General features: G+C 44.0%; 2 protein-coding genes and 1 pseudogene across 2 annotated transcripts; 1 reads left to right on the forward strand and 2 right to left on the reverse strand.

Moving 5' to 3' along the window:
* Nucleotides 1-974: 974 nt before the first annotated feature.
* LOC136452986 (GDSL esterase/lipase At4g10955-like) lies at nt 975-4,108 on the reverse strand. The gene is made up of 2 exons (XM_066453562.1): nt 3,630-4,108; nt 975-2,407 (listed from the first exon to the last, which is right to left on the reverse strand). Exons 1-2 carry the CDS (start codon nt 4,106-4,108, stop codon nt 1,402-1,404), a joined length of 1,485 nt encoding a protein of 494 aa, XP_066309659.1. The 3' UTR covers nt 975-1,401.
* A 4,182-nt stretch (nt 4,109-8,290) lies between these two features.
* On the forward strand, nt 8,291-11,158 carry LOC136455105 (FBD-associated F-box protein At4g10400-like; annotated as a pseudogene).
* A 16-nt stretch (nt 11,159-11,174) lies between these two features.
* LOC136450461 (3-hydroxyisobutyryl-CoA hydrolase-like protein 5) lies at nt 11,175-15,389 on the reverse strand. Its single transcript, XM_066450903.1, has 15 exons — nt 15,133-15,389; nt 14,924-15,007; nt 14,772-14,840; nt 14,216-14,276; nt 13,994-14,067; nt 13,832-13,915; nt 13,470-13,554; nt 13,180-13,265; nt 12,892-13,013; nt 12,722-12,782; nt 12,206-12,304; nt 11,866-11,967; nt 11,736-11,777; nt 11,524-11,630; nt 11,175-11,433 (listed from the first exon to the last, which is right to left on the reverse strand). The coding sequence occupies exons 1-15, from the start codon at nt 15,160-15,162 to the stop codon at nt 11,385-11,387; spliced, it is 1,155 nt and encodes a 384-aa protein (XP_066307000.1). The 5' UTR covers nt 15,163-15,389; the 3' UTR covers nt 11,175-11,384.
* Nucleotides 15,390-15,530: the final 141 nt, after the last annotated feature.

Below are 15,530 nucleotides of genomic sequence, written 5' to 3' on the forward strand. Positions count from 1 at the left end.
ACACACGGCCGGCGGCGAGCTACGCGCGTCCAACATCGGGCTCAGGGTGGACTCGCCTCGCCGCGCGCATCCGTTGCTGCCCTCGAGGTCGGCCATGCGCTGACGCTCGCGCAGGCCACGCCTGCCGTGCCATCAGTCGTAGGCCTATTTTTGGATAAGATGGAGGTAGAGGAAGATGACAGGATGAGGAGGAAGACGGTGACTAGGTCACTTACGGCTTGGCCCCACCAGGCTAGAGAAAGAAGGGTATTCTAGGCATCGTCACTGGTCGGGCCCGCATATCAGGGCTGTTAAACAGTGGAAACCTAATAGAAGGTGGACAGGAATGGCGTAGAAGGGCAAGAAAGTTTAGCGTCATGGCACCAGGGTGCGTTCAAACTTTTTAGTGGTCTATGGGTCTGGAGTATCTTTCGTAACGGCACACAGGTAAAAGGCTCTTTTCCTTTTGCTTTCTTGGGTGTGTTCTACGGAGTAATTTTTTCTCTTTCCTGGGTGTGTTTGCAGTTGTGTTGTATGCCTGTATTTACCTGTCTAGTGTTCTACCGAGTAACAGTTCGTACGAGCTTATATTCTTATAAACCCTCAAACCTTACATATAATAGGCATATATAGCTTACAGTTACAGGGTTGCACAAGTTATTTTCAGTTTGTGTACCTCCATTTTTCGGGTTTTTTTTTGGCTCTCCTGGGCGTGTTTGCATTTTACCAGTCCAGTGTTCTACCGAGTAACAATTTGTCCGAGGTTACATTCTTATAAACGCTGTAACAGTTTGTGTTACATATAGGCATATAGCTTACATATAGGCATATATAGCTTACAGTTACAGAGTTGCACAAGTTATTTTCAGTTCATGTACCTTCATTTTTTCATGGTGTATTAACTCAAAAAAACCGAGGAGCAAGCTAACAAATTTTCAGTTCACTGTACCAACGCTATTAAAATCTGATCACGCTACTTTAGTGGCCACATTTAAGCATGTGCAGTCGTGACAGCTAGAAGCCTAGAACCAAATCTGACAGTGAATGTGCCTATGATAGGAACCAACATTTGAGTTGAAAATAATGTTGCCTCGGCGGCACGTTTGGATTCCTCGCCGGTGCTCACTTTGCCTGGTTGAGCAAAGTTCACGGTGTTTGGTTCCTTTACTTGCTGCCTTGTTATCCATTGCTTTCAATATTTCTCTGCCTCGGCTGGCGAGGTTAGCTTTATCGAGCGAGGCCAGCAACACGGTGAGACATCCAAGCACACCGTTTGCCGAACTGTTCATACATTATCCCTTTAACCAAATTATTTGACTGTTTTCGGGCACCACTGGAGTAATACAACATTCTCAGTTGGTAAGTACACACAATTATTAGAAAGAGTATTTCTAATGACCGATGCAACGGCTTAAGCCGTGTCTAGGACTTGGCAGGAGATGGCATTGTTGTTGTTGTGTAGATGGATTTCAGCTGCCTGCTTATGAGCTTGCTGTCATAGAGAGCCAGCTGCAGCTCCATGCCATCTGACCACCATTGCTGTAGCCCATGCGCCTCAAGGAACTTCTGCGGGCCTTTTGATGTCACAAAGAGCTTTGCGACCACATCACCAGCAATCTCACTTGCCTTGCGTTGTTGTTGCTGTTCATCAGAAGCACCATCTGTTGTTGTGGACGAGCAAGAGGGAGCGTTGTAGTGGCAGCAGATGTAATCACTGTTGTTGACATACAAATGTGGCACCCATTTCTTCTCGGTGCGCAATCTCTTCTTGTCACTTGCCTCTGCCTTAGCAGTCTCAAGTGGTGGTGTTGTTTCTTCCTTCAATGGCAGACTTCCTTTGACTTTCTTCCACAGGTAGCTGGCCTTCTCACTCATGCTCCTTACACCCATGGCCAGTGAAACAGAAGGTGGATTGAAAAGATGACACTCCACAAAAACTCCTTGTTTGGCAAGCTCTTTGCAGACTTGAAGTGCAAAGCCAGCTCCCAAGGAGTGCCCAGCAACACAAACATTGGCGCTGCCAAACTTCTCAACTGCTGATTTTAGTGCTGCTAAAGCACCAACAAATCTCACTGAACCTTTGAGGCTCTCCCATACCAAGAAACGAAGGTCATCCTGCAGGTCTCTCTTCATAGTTGGCTTCTGCAGGAGGGTTCCTCTGAGAGCTAACACAGCCCTTGGGGCCCCGCTTGGTCTTATGAGGATAAAGTCAGATAAGGCAGAAGAACGATCCCACTCCAGCATGGCGCCATAGATGGAACCATCTCTCTCATCCACCAATGTCTGTGTGACCTTGTACTTGAAGGGTTTCCACCATTTTGGAGCGAGGCCATCCTCTTGGCCTTTCTGGTCCTGCCTGTCCAGTTCAAGCAGGTAGACTGCTTGAATGAAGCAGGCCATTACCATCCTTTTGTAATTTGGATCCTTCCTGCAAATCAATTACAGCAAGAAAGAATGTTTAGGGGGGGAAAGGGTGCATCATGGCCTATGGGATACAAATCATACAATGGCATAAAGTCTAGTACAGATTTCAAATGGATTCTTTGGCATTGACATAAGGCTTGCCAGAAGCTGCCTTCCCCATACCAAGATTTTATTTTTGATTAATATTTTAAAATAACTCTCGTCAACTAAATTTTCAAAAACAACCCATTTGGCCACTGAGGCCTATTGCATGGACAAAAAGGTTTGCCATGGAAACCATAGCTGGAATTGCTATGGAAACCATATCTGGAATTGCGCATAGAATTAATGGTGAAGTAAGAGCAGAAAGAATTCTGTAAATTGCTATGGAAACCATAGCTGGACACAGACTGTTATACAATAAAAGCGTGTGCACAGAAAACGTGTTTTGTACCCCCATGGACCCACGCACAGAACACGTTAGTTTCAGGAAACTTGAACCATTGTTCCTTGCTTTCTTGTTTTCTGATTTCCTCCAAGAAGGCTACAGCAAAACTTGAGCCACTGCTCACTGCTTTCTTGTTTTCTGTTTTCCTCCAAGAGAAGGCAGGAGCAGTGCCTTTGTTTCTTCCAATCAACCATAAGTTAACCTTGCTTGCAGGAATAGTAAACAATTCTGTTACTCCAAAAACTGCACACTAAGCACAAAATGGAAAAATTCCACAAAACTCAACTCTCGAAAAATTGTTTGCTGAACTGCAAACGGTGGCTAATCACCAGAATATTTATTGGGCCCTGTAAAAGGTGCAGCCACTTATGGGATAGTTTCTATACTTGTTATGTCATAGAAACTAGTAAAATTCACAATGGGTGGTCTACCATGCAACGGGATACTGCAAAATCACAATGTCGCTAGCTGAAAAGGTAATCGATTTTGCCGCATGCCGATTGAAGAACCTTCCATTCTCATTCAACCGCGAGCAGGGAAGGGGGATCGCGCAATCGGCGCCAGCATTCGTTTATCCCCTCCCGATCAAAAACCAAGGGAATGCCCGAAAAACAAGGTGCCAGCTGCAAGACCAAGCGACGGCCCCTGATCCAACTGAAACCTAGAAGCCCGCAGCTTGAACGAAACCACATATATACAAATAACCCGCCACCCGGATCTGGCCATCCAATCTTCATTCAGGAATGAAAAAAAAGTAGGAGTACATGATTTCAAAGACACGGAAAGCGCGATCGCTTACCAGCTCGATCTGATTATCTCCTTCCAGTTGGGCGGCGGCAGGTTGCGCGGCCCGGATACGTGGAAATCGTAGGGGTGACCCTCCGCCTCCGCGTCCGCCGCGGCCACCACCACGGCGCCTCCGCCGCACCCTCCTCCTTCCACCTCCACCACCACCTCCTCGTCCTCCTCAACCGCCTTCACCTCCTCCGCCGCCGGAGCTGGAGCCGGGGGCAAGTCGATCGGCATCGCCACGGCGCAGGCCATACGCCCCCGCCCAAGCCCCTGCCCGGGCTCGTGCTCGCGGCGCGGGGTGGGGATGGCGATGGCGAGATGGAGAGCGCGTGCGCGAAGGGGGATCGGCAACGGTCGAACCGGCGTGGGGGCGAGGAATGTAGAGTGCGCGAGCGCGTGGATTCTCGGGTGCCAGGTGGGAGAGCGCGGCGGTGGGGTATTTGGGATCTGAGGAAGGGGACAGCGGCACAGCGCCCCAACGGTCATGTTTGGAAGGGGGAGCGGCAACTGGGGGGATTCATTACGGCAGGGTCAGAGGTTGTGTGGCTTTAGCGTGTTGCCAATGAGTATGCCTTCCTTGTTGGAAGGTGGCCCTTCTCCCTTTCCGTTCTCATTTCCGGCCGTGGTTTAAGAATTTTTCTTTTTTCATTGAAAAATAGTTCTTCATCCATTTTAAATTACCAGACATTTTGATTTTTCTAGATATATACTATGTCTAGATACTTATAAGACGTTTTGACTTTTCTAGATACAATGTTTATACTACGTATCTAGACATAATGTATATCTAAAAAAGTCAAACCATCTTATAATTTAGAATGAACGGAGTAGTACAGTGTACAAAGCTAGACTGAGCTTGGGTTGTTATATATATTTTCATCATTCCAAGTTATAAGATATTATTCAGAAAAATTAAAATATCTTATAATTTGAGACAGAGGAAACTCAATAAAAGTTCTATGGTTGTTGATTACCTTTTTCTTCCTACCATGGTCCGGGAATTTTTCATTTTTGATTGAAAAATAGTACCGACCCAAATTAAGCCGGGTTATTATATAATTAGTAAAGGTTGTTTGGTTGTCCATTACAATTTTCCATGCTTAAGACTTAAGAACATCTCCAAGAATTTTTCTTAAAGTCACTCTCTAAATCATCATTTGGAGAGACATTTAAATAAATATAACTCTACATCTTTCAACTCTCCAATGGTTTCTCTATATTTTGTTCGTACTCTAGAAAACTGGTCTCACTCTTCATCTTTGACTAGCTAAAAATCTGGAAGAGAGAATGACTATATTTGAAGATCTAGTTAAATAAACTATTAGAGGATATTTTTTTCACCATAATATCTATTTCTATCAATTAAGAAAGATATGAAAAGGCTCTTAGAGTTGTTCTAAGTTCATCTTCTGGAGTCTTTCTTAAACTCACTCTATAAATAATCATTTGGAGAGCTATTTGAACATCGCTCTCTCTATATCTTTCCATCATCCAACTGTTTATCTATACCTTATGCGCACTCTAGAGAGCTAGCCCCGCTCTCTATCTTTGGCAAGCGAGAAATCTGTAATACAAGATGACTATATTTGAAGATCTAATTAGAAAAGGTTGTTGGAGGGTATTTTTTAATCAAAGTCTCTATTCTTATCAACTAGGAAAAATATAAAGAGGCTGTTGGAATTTCTCTAAAGTAAAACCACACCTGTGGCTAGCCACATTCTATAGTAAAAATAGAGTGTTTGGTTGGTAATTAACGTGAGGCAAAATCAGTGTGGCTGCAACTTGGATTGCTCCGCCACAAAAATTTGGCAAAAACCTGTGGTAGCTGTTTGGATTGTTGTCATATGTTGGGAAAAACTTACAAGCACAAGATAAACTGGAGATTTCATGAAACAATACCGTTCTAGGGAAATGAAGTCTTACCAAATAGAAGGAATATATGGGTTTGGTGAAACATTAACATTCTAGTAACACCCAGTTTAAATTACAAAATCAGCATCCAGCCAACTCCATGACCTAGCCATTCTTCATGATCACACATGTTCATCGAACACCCAACGTCATCATAAGATAAATCCCATAGGTATGCCTTCTTTCTCACAAAAACTTGAAGACCCATGCATGTAGAGTATCAGGACTTGCGTTGCATAACTAGCCACAGTTACCTTCCTTTTCTTTAGAAAGCAAATACTCGCCAACAAAAAACCTCTAGTCAGATGTCATTGGAATTTCCTCTAGTCTCTGCCATAGAGTTGCATGAGGGTTAGTAATAAGTGTGGCATTCCAGGAGCAGGATTTGCAGAAAATGCTTCCCGAAATGATTTCATCATAGTAGTGATTATATGCATTGGCAATAGAGATCGAAGTAAATTAGACGTATGATACGACTAAGTTAAGAAAATAAAGGGTTTTAAATGAGAAAGTGGTAAGAAACAAAAAAAAAACTATTAAAAAAGGTTCGGTTGGTTAGAAATAGTTTGGGTTCCCAATACAAAACTATTTAGAAAGCTATTATAATAGACTGTTGAAAAAGGATAAAATTTAAATTTGCTATTTTCTCTGTTAACTTGCTAGATCTATTAGTTTAGCCAGTAATAAATTATATTAAATTTACGAGATGACAAAAATCATAGAAACCGGGTCTAAGTTAGAAAATATGTCTACACGAGAACCAAGACATGAAGGGATATGATTGGTAGAGAATGGAGAGAGAATGTACGTGATTGGACATAAACTGTCTATTGGGACTATGATTTCTATATGTAGTGTCCATAGAAATTAATAGGTATATAAACTACATAGCATTGGAAATCTCGAGATCTAGTCGGCTCAGTCATTCGAAGATGCTCATAGGGGTAGGGTTTATATATATGTGTTCATAGGTGTGTGCGTGCGCGTTGTGGGTGTTGTACTGTGTAATTAAAAAAACACACACACCGGCCTACATTTCGAGCTTCTGGAAGTGAATTCCTTCTGTAGGATCAGCTCGGACGATCAGGCCCTGGTTAGCACAAACTTGACTCTTACTGGCCCAAGTGGCATAAGAGTATGGTTAATAACCCAACCAGCAGCGGGCTGTATGCTCCTGCCGTGTCAGCTATAGCCATCCTAAGAAACACTCGTATGGTAGGCTGACTGATAAGCCGGCGTTTAGCATGTTTTTTTAAAGAATTAACTATTTGATACTTTATAGGTGCACATCATCTGCTGTGGCTATATCTTTGTGGCCATTTGATCAAACATGAGAACAGCATAACGAAATACTGTGTCTCTCTCTATTCTGATTTTTTTAATCGCGATGAACCGATGCAAGAATATGAGTCGACTTCTTCTCTCTCATTCTTTGAGTCGATTAGTGCAGTGGTATGAATCGATTCATGGTGGGACTCATGAGTCGCTTTTGGCTTGCTACTGGAGAAGCCCTAATCTTGTGGTTATTTGCCCATCCATCAGGCATCAGGTATGGAGCTGACAGGAAGCATCCAAAGAAAATAGGAAAGAAAGAAGAGCAGCTAGAACCTGGAGCAGCCGGTGGGCGGCAGCCGAGCGAGCCTTGGCAGCCCGTCATCCACTCATCCTGCTCCCCGGCTTTATGTACTCTTGCGCCGCGGCCTCACGCCGCCGTAGAAGAACGACGAGTCGCGTACCCGTCCTACTGTCAGTGCTAGTCCGCTTCCTTGCTGCCGCAAGAGTGCCGCCGCCGGTAGTGCGCGCGGTCGAGCGAGACTAGTGGGTTCGCACGGGATCGTTCGGTGGGGAACGAAGCGCCTTCTTTTCGCCCGCAGCTGGTTGGATGCGGGCTGTGTCGTTAGATTCAGCCCGGCGAAGAGTAGAGCGCCGGCCCGTTTTCTCTCTCATTTTCTCTCTCTGCCAGATCATGCCTTTTTAATAGGTGACCTCAATTCAGCCGGCTGACTCAGCCTTATAATACTTGCTCTAATCCGTAATAGGCCCAGTAGGCCTCACCTGGCGGACTGGTTTCGGACTTTGAGGCTGATGTTCGAGCCGGGCCAGGTTTAGATTGCAAAAAATTTCAAACTGATGAATAGTAGCACTTTCGTCTTATTTAGTAAATATTGTCCAATCGTGGACCAACTAAGCTTAAAAGATTCATCTCGTAATTTCCAACTAAACTGTGCCATTAGTTATTTTTTTACCTACATTTAATACTCTATGCAAGCGGCTAAAAATTAATGTGATGGAGAGAGTGAAAAAACTTAGAATTTGGAGGTGATCTAAACAAGGCCCCGGACAGGACAGATTTGGTTTCCTTGACAATACAGATTGGTTTCGTTGCCAATATATACTCCGCATCCCCCACCCCATAACTTTGGGGTCATTTTTACTTTTTATATCACTCACATCGATAAATATATAAATAATCCCGCAACTTGCAACGCCCCAGACGCCGGACCCCGGATCCATCCCACCAATCCTTCTCCCCTCGAGGTAGGGATAAAAACGGTATAGATATTTTCCGACCATATTCGAAACCGAATCCGTTTAGAGGGGTTGAGATCTGTCCGTATCCGAGTCCGGATATCCAACATCCGATACCATATCCGTATCCGAATACTCAAATCGCATATTTATGATGTCGATATCAATCGTATCCGAATCCGGACAAAAATATGAAAACATATATGGGATAACCCTTTTCATCGGTCTCCGTCTCCGACTCCACGCCGCCCCCGCAAGCGCCGCCGCCGTCACGTGGGGGCCTCGGCCGGGGAGGGCCCCGATCGCTTCTCCCACCTCACCGAGGACCTCCTCCGCAGCATCCTCAACTGCCTCCCGACCCGCTCCGCCGCCAGGCTCGCCGCCGTATCCCACCACTTCCGCAACGAGGTCTCCCGGCTCCTCGAACGCGTTGAATCGCTCACCCTCCACGAGCCCCACTTCCCGGACCCTCTGCGGATCACCCCGCCGATCCTCATCTGCCGCCTCGCCCTCGCCCCGCACCGCGCCATCCCGCCCTCGTCTTTCCGCCCCATCATCGAAGACGCCGCCCTGCACGGCGTCTCCGAGCTCTCCTTCCGCCTCACCCGCCGCACGCGGTTGCCCAAGAACGTGCTCACCGTGAAATCCCTCCTCTTGCTCGCGCTCGACACCTGCGCCGTGCCTCCGTGGTCCGACGTCAGCTGCCCCTGCCTCCGCACGCTCAGGCTCCACCGCGTCGCCATCCACCAGGATAACATCAACAAAATCCTCGCCTCCGCGTCATGCCTCGAGACGCTCGAGATGGAGTACTGCACGGGGCACGGCGCGGGCAAGGGCTGCACGGTGGAGTCGTCCTCCGTGAAGAACCTCGTGTTCAGGCCGACGCTGAAGCTGGAGGGGGACCGTGATTAGAGCGTCGGGGCTCAGGGTGCTCACGCTGTACACGCGGAGTAGGGCGAAGAGTCTGGAGCTGGCTCCTGCGCCAGAGATCAGGAAGGTGTACCTGCACATCTCCAAATCAAAGAGTATGAAGAAGTCAATGGAGTCATTCAGGGTTCGGCCGTTCCTGGATGCTGCCGTGAAGCTGGAGTGCCTCACGCTCAGAGGCCACGCCATGAAGGTGAGCTCGATCTCTTGCATCGTACGTTAACTTAACTGCTACGAGTACTTGCTTGCTGGTTTGTGTTCTGTGCAATGTTTGGGTAGCCACTATCAACAAGAACCCTCTTCATGATTGTGTTTGATGGAAGCATAAATTTGGTATGTATTGCATGACATCAGGAAGAAGCAAAAGTTGGCAGTAGGCAACATTTTCGTTTGTAAAGTTTTATGAGCATGTGCTTCTATAGCACAACCTGATGCTCAGATTAATCATAATTCATAAGAGTTCAGACCTTGAAATCAACTAGACATGTGCATTAGGAAGGACAGAGCATTCAATCTTGAGTCTTAGAGTAGGATTGACATATCATAATTTCGTGGTTGCATGGAATTATCTTAGCTAGAACTGTTATAATGTAGAATCAATGCTTAAAACCCCCCCATTTAAATGCTCTGTGAGAGATCAATTGCTAGAATCACCTGAGAGATCAAGTGCTCTGAGATTGTCTTAACCTGGTTAACAATGCCAATTGCTCTGTGAGAGATCACTTTTTGGTTGCCATGTTAGACTGTTAGAAGAACATGTAATAGGGTGGCTCATGCTTTCGCAAGATCTTTGGAACTTGAGGTCAGTGCTGTTTGGATTGATGTGGTGCCAGAGTTCATCTGGTCAGTTGTTTATCATGCTCTAAATGTTTCAGTTTAATAAAAAAGCTGCCCTTTACATAAAAAATGCACAATGCTAATGACTCATGTGATTAAACAATGTCAATATGAAAAGAAAGCATTAAAACTTAAAAGAAGCAAGGGACTGCAAGACAATGGCTGGAGCATGCGATTAGTGTTTATGTGCCATCATCAACAATGGGCCTTTGAGGCAAACATTTTAGTTCGTCATTTCTTATGTTTTGTGCTTATCTGGGGTTCTGGGAAAACACAGTGAATCATAGTGTTTATATCGTGAAATTAAGTAAACATGCGAACAAATATTGTTGAAAGACTTGCTTCTAGGAAGGACAGGGCATTTAACCTTGAGCTTTAGAATACAGTTATATCTCCTAATTTCTTGGTTGCAATTTAGTATGATCTATTTATGCTAAATAGGTGCCAAAATGCATGATGCAGGTAAGCTAACATGCTTCATTGTGATTTATTGGTATGGTAAAAGTTCAAAGTTTTAAGCAATGTGGATTCTGGCACAACAAACAGTAATCTAGCATATATGTAGTTTATAGCATACAGTACTTGTGAGTATGAATTTATGTCATATGTTGGATGTCTTGATATTATTGCAGGTATTGTCATATGAATATGAGAAAAATCCTAAGTTGACGGTTATGTTTCAAGACTTGAGGATTCCATCAGTGAGCTCGAATCTCTCAAGTGAACAAGAACCTGTTTTCCTGCTGAAGCTTCTTGAGAGCTGCCCTAACCTACAAAAATTCATTCTTTCGGTACCTAACACCAGCCTTCTTATTTACATTAGAACCTTATCATCTCAAGTTTCATCTTGTGGTTTATCACTAACACACCTTCCTTCTGTACTAGGCTGCTGAAACAGACAATGGCAGTGATTTGCCCCGTTTCACTGATCACAAGGATAGGCTGGCAAGTATATCTTGCCTGACTACCAGCTTGGAGCAGTTCAAGTTTCTTGGGTTCAAGCCTCAAGAATATCAGAGGGAACTGATTGTTTATCTGCTAACCGTAGCAAAGCAACTGAAGAAGGTGGGGGTGGAGTTTGACAAGCGCCAATTAGCTGCTGTGAAACAGATTATGTCAGTTAGGACATCCCCGATTGAGAGGACATCTACAAAGTACAAGAGAAACTACTACCTGGAGTTGGAGTACTCCTGATAGAGTTAGTATATATAGCTTTAAGGGTTCGAGCCTCTGATTGGCGATATTTTTTTCCCACCACGGCAAAGCCGAATTTCATTACTGACCAACGAAATTACAAGAGTGACCAATAAATTGCTTTGGTGTTAGATCAAACTTATCATACTTTTTATTGCTTCGTGTGGCATCGTGCAATCTTTGCAACAGTTCATACATTGGAACGTCCCTCTACACAAACACTCGAAATACATTCGTGCCGCAAACTGAATTTTCCGTAATGCCGTCGAAGTACATTCGTGCCGCAAACTGAATTTTCCGTAATGCCGTGGTACGAAGGAATATCGGTCTTTGCTGCCACGATACAAAAGACTGGAATCAGTCACTAGGAGGAAGCTCTGCCATAGACCGTGTTCTCATATTTGCCGCTCCACCTGCACGTTGTCGATGTCAAATGCGCAGCTATCTAGGTAGGATCCATGAGTGATGTGGGAGACGGAGATTTGAGGCAAGTCACAGCCCACCTGTTGGAATCATCAGATGGGACCTGAAGCTCCTGCTCCGAACTGAACGGCTGGAACACACGGTCAATGTCCTCGTTCTTCACCTCCTCAAGGGTAGTGGGATTCCACTGCGGCATCATACATAGAGAAGTTAAAGAGAGAGAGAGAGAGAGCATGGCAGCGATATACATATATTATTGAGCTACAGAAAGGAAGGAGAAAGAGAGAGGAACCTTAGGGGCATTGTCTTTATCAATGCTAAGAGCTCTAATGCCCTGTCGTAAAATCAAATTGAAAATGTCAGTGGCCAAGTTCAAAACTCATTTTTAAGGCAACCGCAGTTCATTAGTACGACCTCCATACCTCATAAACATCCCCATTAACAACAGAACGCAGTATATTCATTGTAAGCCTAAATTCCTTAGTCAAACATTCAGGCAAACTCTGTTTCCGACCTTCTCTGATCTGAAAGTTTTAAATCATCAAGGAAACTAGAGCTTAACTTCTGGAACGAAAACTCATGTAGACACTGTACTGCATAATTACATAAATATAAAATAGTAGTTTTCAATAAAGCAGGTGGTCATGGAGGGGGGGGGGGGGGGGGGGGGGGGGGGCTGCAGTAGTTTTCACATTAGACAAGCAAAAACAGAGGTTGACAGGCTAAATTCCATTAGGTTAACAATAATGTGAGAGATTGTACCGAACTCAGGGTGATCTTCAGTGCAGTTGGAGATGATCTTCTCAGACCCTTCAGAACTGGAGCTATCCATTGGTTTCCATCTATGTTCGCTTCTGATTCCTACAGCAGCGAAAATTAAAGTGTTTTGATTAATGATACACATACGCTGCAAAGTAGAGAATTGCCTTGTTACAAGGACAGTGGTACAGAGATGGTTTGATGCTACAACAAAGGATGAATGCATCTTAGGTGCTGGAAAAAAAATGGTAGCTCATTATACCAGGTTTTAGTTTCGTTTTATTAATATACGTCGAGTCACTTTCAAATTATACCAGGTTTTCGTTTGAAATCAGGATTGAGGTATGCAGCCCTTTTGCTGTTTTGCAGAAAAATGCCAACTTCAAGGTCAAGTGAACCATGGCATATTACAGAATGTAGAATAAACAGTAGCTAACACATCAGTTATCACCAATAGTATGAGAAACTGATGAAAATCTCACAGCATAAAGTGGGATGGCATGAGTGTTGAATCCTTACAAATGCTTTTATGATGTCCTCAACAGTCTCCGCGGAGAAGCATTTGTTGATAATTGAAAGCCTATCAAAGAAAGATTTAGATATCAATCTCAGTTTATTTTCAGTATATGCAGGATAATTATCTTATATGTGTAACAAGTTCTATCTTAAATAATCATCAAATTCAGTACTTGTTCAAAATACTATCTTCATCAGGTTGAACATCTGTTGAAAATTCTTCAATAACAGCTCGGACTGCAGACTCATCACCTGTGTCCAAATCCAGTAGACGTTTTTCAAGTTCTTCCAATTTCTGCCATAAATATCACAAGTGCTTTGATTAGTAAAACTACAGGCAACCACTATCAACAAGCAGTCTGACAGTCTCTACTCCCAAGTCTCCAGTTGCAAATGCAACCAAGTGGACACTAGTGAGAAAAACAAATAGAAGTAGAAATGCTAGCTGCTGAATGTCTTACTTCGGAACTGACAAAATGAGTTGCAAGACCAGCAGAAATCATTTCCTTCGCATTCAGTCTAGCACCAGTTAAAGCCAGATACTCGCCTGATAGCTCAAAAGAAGACAAATCGTCATGATGCATGAGATGCATCATAAATATGTCACAGAGTCCAATATTTGATTTTTTTTATTTTAAAAAAAACAGGACTCTACATTTGATTTGCAATTGCCAGTTTTTTCATTATAACATTTCTGCAATAAAGTCATGCATACTTTTTTATGTATGAAAATTTATAAAATAATAATTACCTAAATATCCAGGCAACCGAGAATGGATGTAGGAAAAGCTACAATCTGTGTGCAATCCAACACTAGCCTCAGGAGTAGCAAAGATCTACCAAAGAGAGAAGGAGAAGATAAGCTGATCACTGTTAGAATCTCCAAAAGGATTCAGAACCACATTTAGAGGCAATCAAGTGGATAACCTTTCAATATTAAAAAACTTGGTAAAATAATGCTCATATACTGTTTACATAACAAAAGATCATATGTAGCTGCACAAGAGTACAGGTTTTATCATGAGCAATGCAATGAAGATAATACATGTACAAGAGTTAAGGTAAATTAGATTATAAATAATATAGCCTCAAAAGCGTATTGTTGGCACATACTGTTTTCTCTGTGACAACTGCAAACTTTAGTGGTGCAACCATAGCAGCACCACCACCCATGACAAGCCCATTAACAAGAGCAATCTACACGAACATAGGATAGTAGAGTTTCAGTACATTATTTTCTTCAGAAAGATGAATGGTTCTCTGGCAATCATATACCGTTGTTTTCTTGTACGTATGAATGTGGTAGCAAAGCCAATACATTCTATACACAACCTCGAGGCAGGAATCATCTGCAAAAGCAGTATTTGTAGCTCCAATCCTAAGTGACATGATTTATTGTACACAAATGCACATCATGGTAATAGAAATCAATTTAGCTAGTAAGAAATTGAAATGATTTGACGGCAATGCCATGCAATTGTTCTGCAATGTCCATACTTGATTTCCCTTCATAAAACATCTTTAGGTCCCCACCAGCAGAAAATGCACGTCCAGCTCCCTATTCAAAATCAAACATCAGTACATAGCATGATAACATTTGTCTACCCGGAACTTCTGACAACTGCTGAATGTATAAAAATAGATCAATAGCAAATCTTCTTTCACAGCAAGATGGATCACTCTCACTCACGTCAACTGAATACGTTGATGCCCTTGCCAACTTGCTGAACAAAATATTTGATGGTAACAAAATTGTTGCACATTACATTAGATTGTCAGACATTTTAAGTGACAAACTTTCTTCACTGTAGCATATTCATTGTTGCAGATGGTAAAGAACAGACAATTTTCTTGGTTCTCACAATTTTAACAGTGCACACCTAAACTGACCTTGGTCCATACCGTCCTACCTAGAGCAGTATAGCAGCTACTAGCCTACAAGTGTCCATATGCTAATGCAATGGTGCTACCATATATGCTGTGGCAACAATTACTAGCGCCGAATGTTGGCAAAATACCATTTCATATTATATTTATAATCGAAGGTACGCACCTTAAAGATGACTAATTTGACGTTCTCATCCTTCTCCCATTTCTCCAGGAACTGCGCCAGGAGGTACACCTACAAGCAGAAACCACGCGCACACAATCGAACCACAAGAAACTTCTACTTCAAGAACCAGGAAACGAGGCAAGGAGCCACACCACTCTGTCCGAGATGCCGTTGAGCTGGCGCGGGCGGTTGAGAGTGATCACCCTCGCGTCCCCGGTCTCCTGTCCGAGGACCACCTGCACCAGCAGAGCACGGGGCCATGCTCCCCTTAGGTTAGCTGATCAAGCCCAATTGGGACGCAGCGGCAGTCGAAGGCAAGAGATTTGGTGTGCAATCAATCAGCTGTATCGATCGGTGGTACCTCCTCGGGATTTGTTTGCTGCTGAGCCATGGTCGACTGAAGCTTGAGGTTCCCTCCTAGGCTCCTACGTGCGTATTGGTGTTGCGACACAAGGTGAGAAGCTGAGAAGAATTTGTTGGCGATGGAGGTGAATGGTGGCCTGGTGGACGGGGTGTGTTGGGGGTGTTTGGTGTGTGTAGTGTGGTGGTGGAGAGAGGAGGGGTAGGTAGTGTGGAAGGGTGAGCTCGCGAGTCGCAGATGGAGGCATGGAGCAGGTTTGCAGAAGTCGGGCGGGGGTAGGTGCCGCTTGGCCTCAGAAATCGCAGACTCGCAGGCTGGCAGTGGCAGTGCTCCTGCCCCCTTTTTTCAGAAAAAAAAAAGTCTTTCTTTTCTTTCTTTTCTTTTCTTGAGACGATAGT

This window comes from Miscanthus floridulus, chromosome 5 (assembly GCF_019320115.1).
Source record: "Miscanthus floridulus cultivar M001 chromosome 5, ASM1932011v1, whole genome shotgun sequence".
NCBI lineage: Eukaryota > Viridiplantae > Streptophyta > Magnoliopsida > Poales > Poaceae > Miscanthus > Miscanthus floridulus.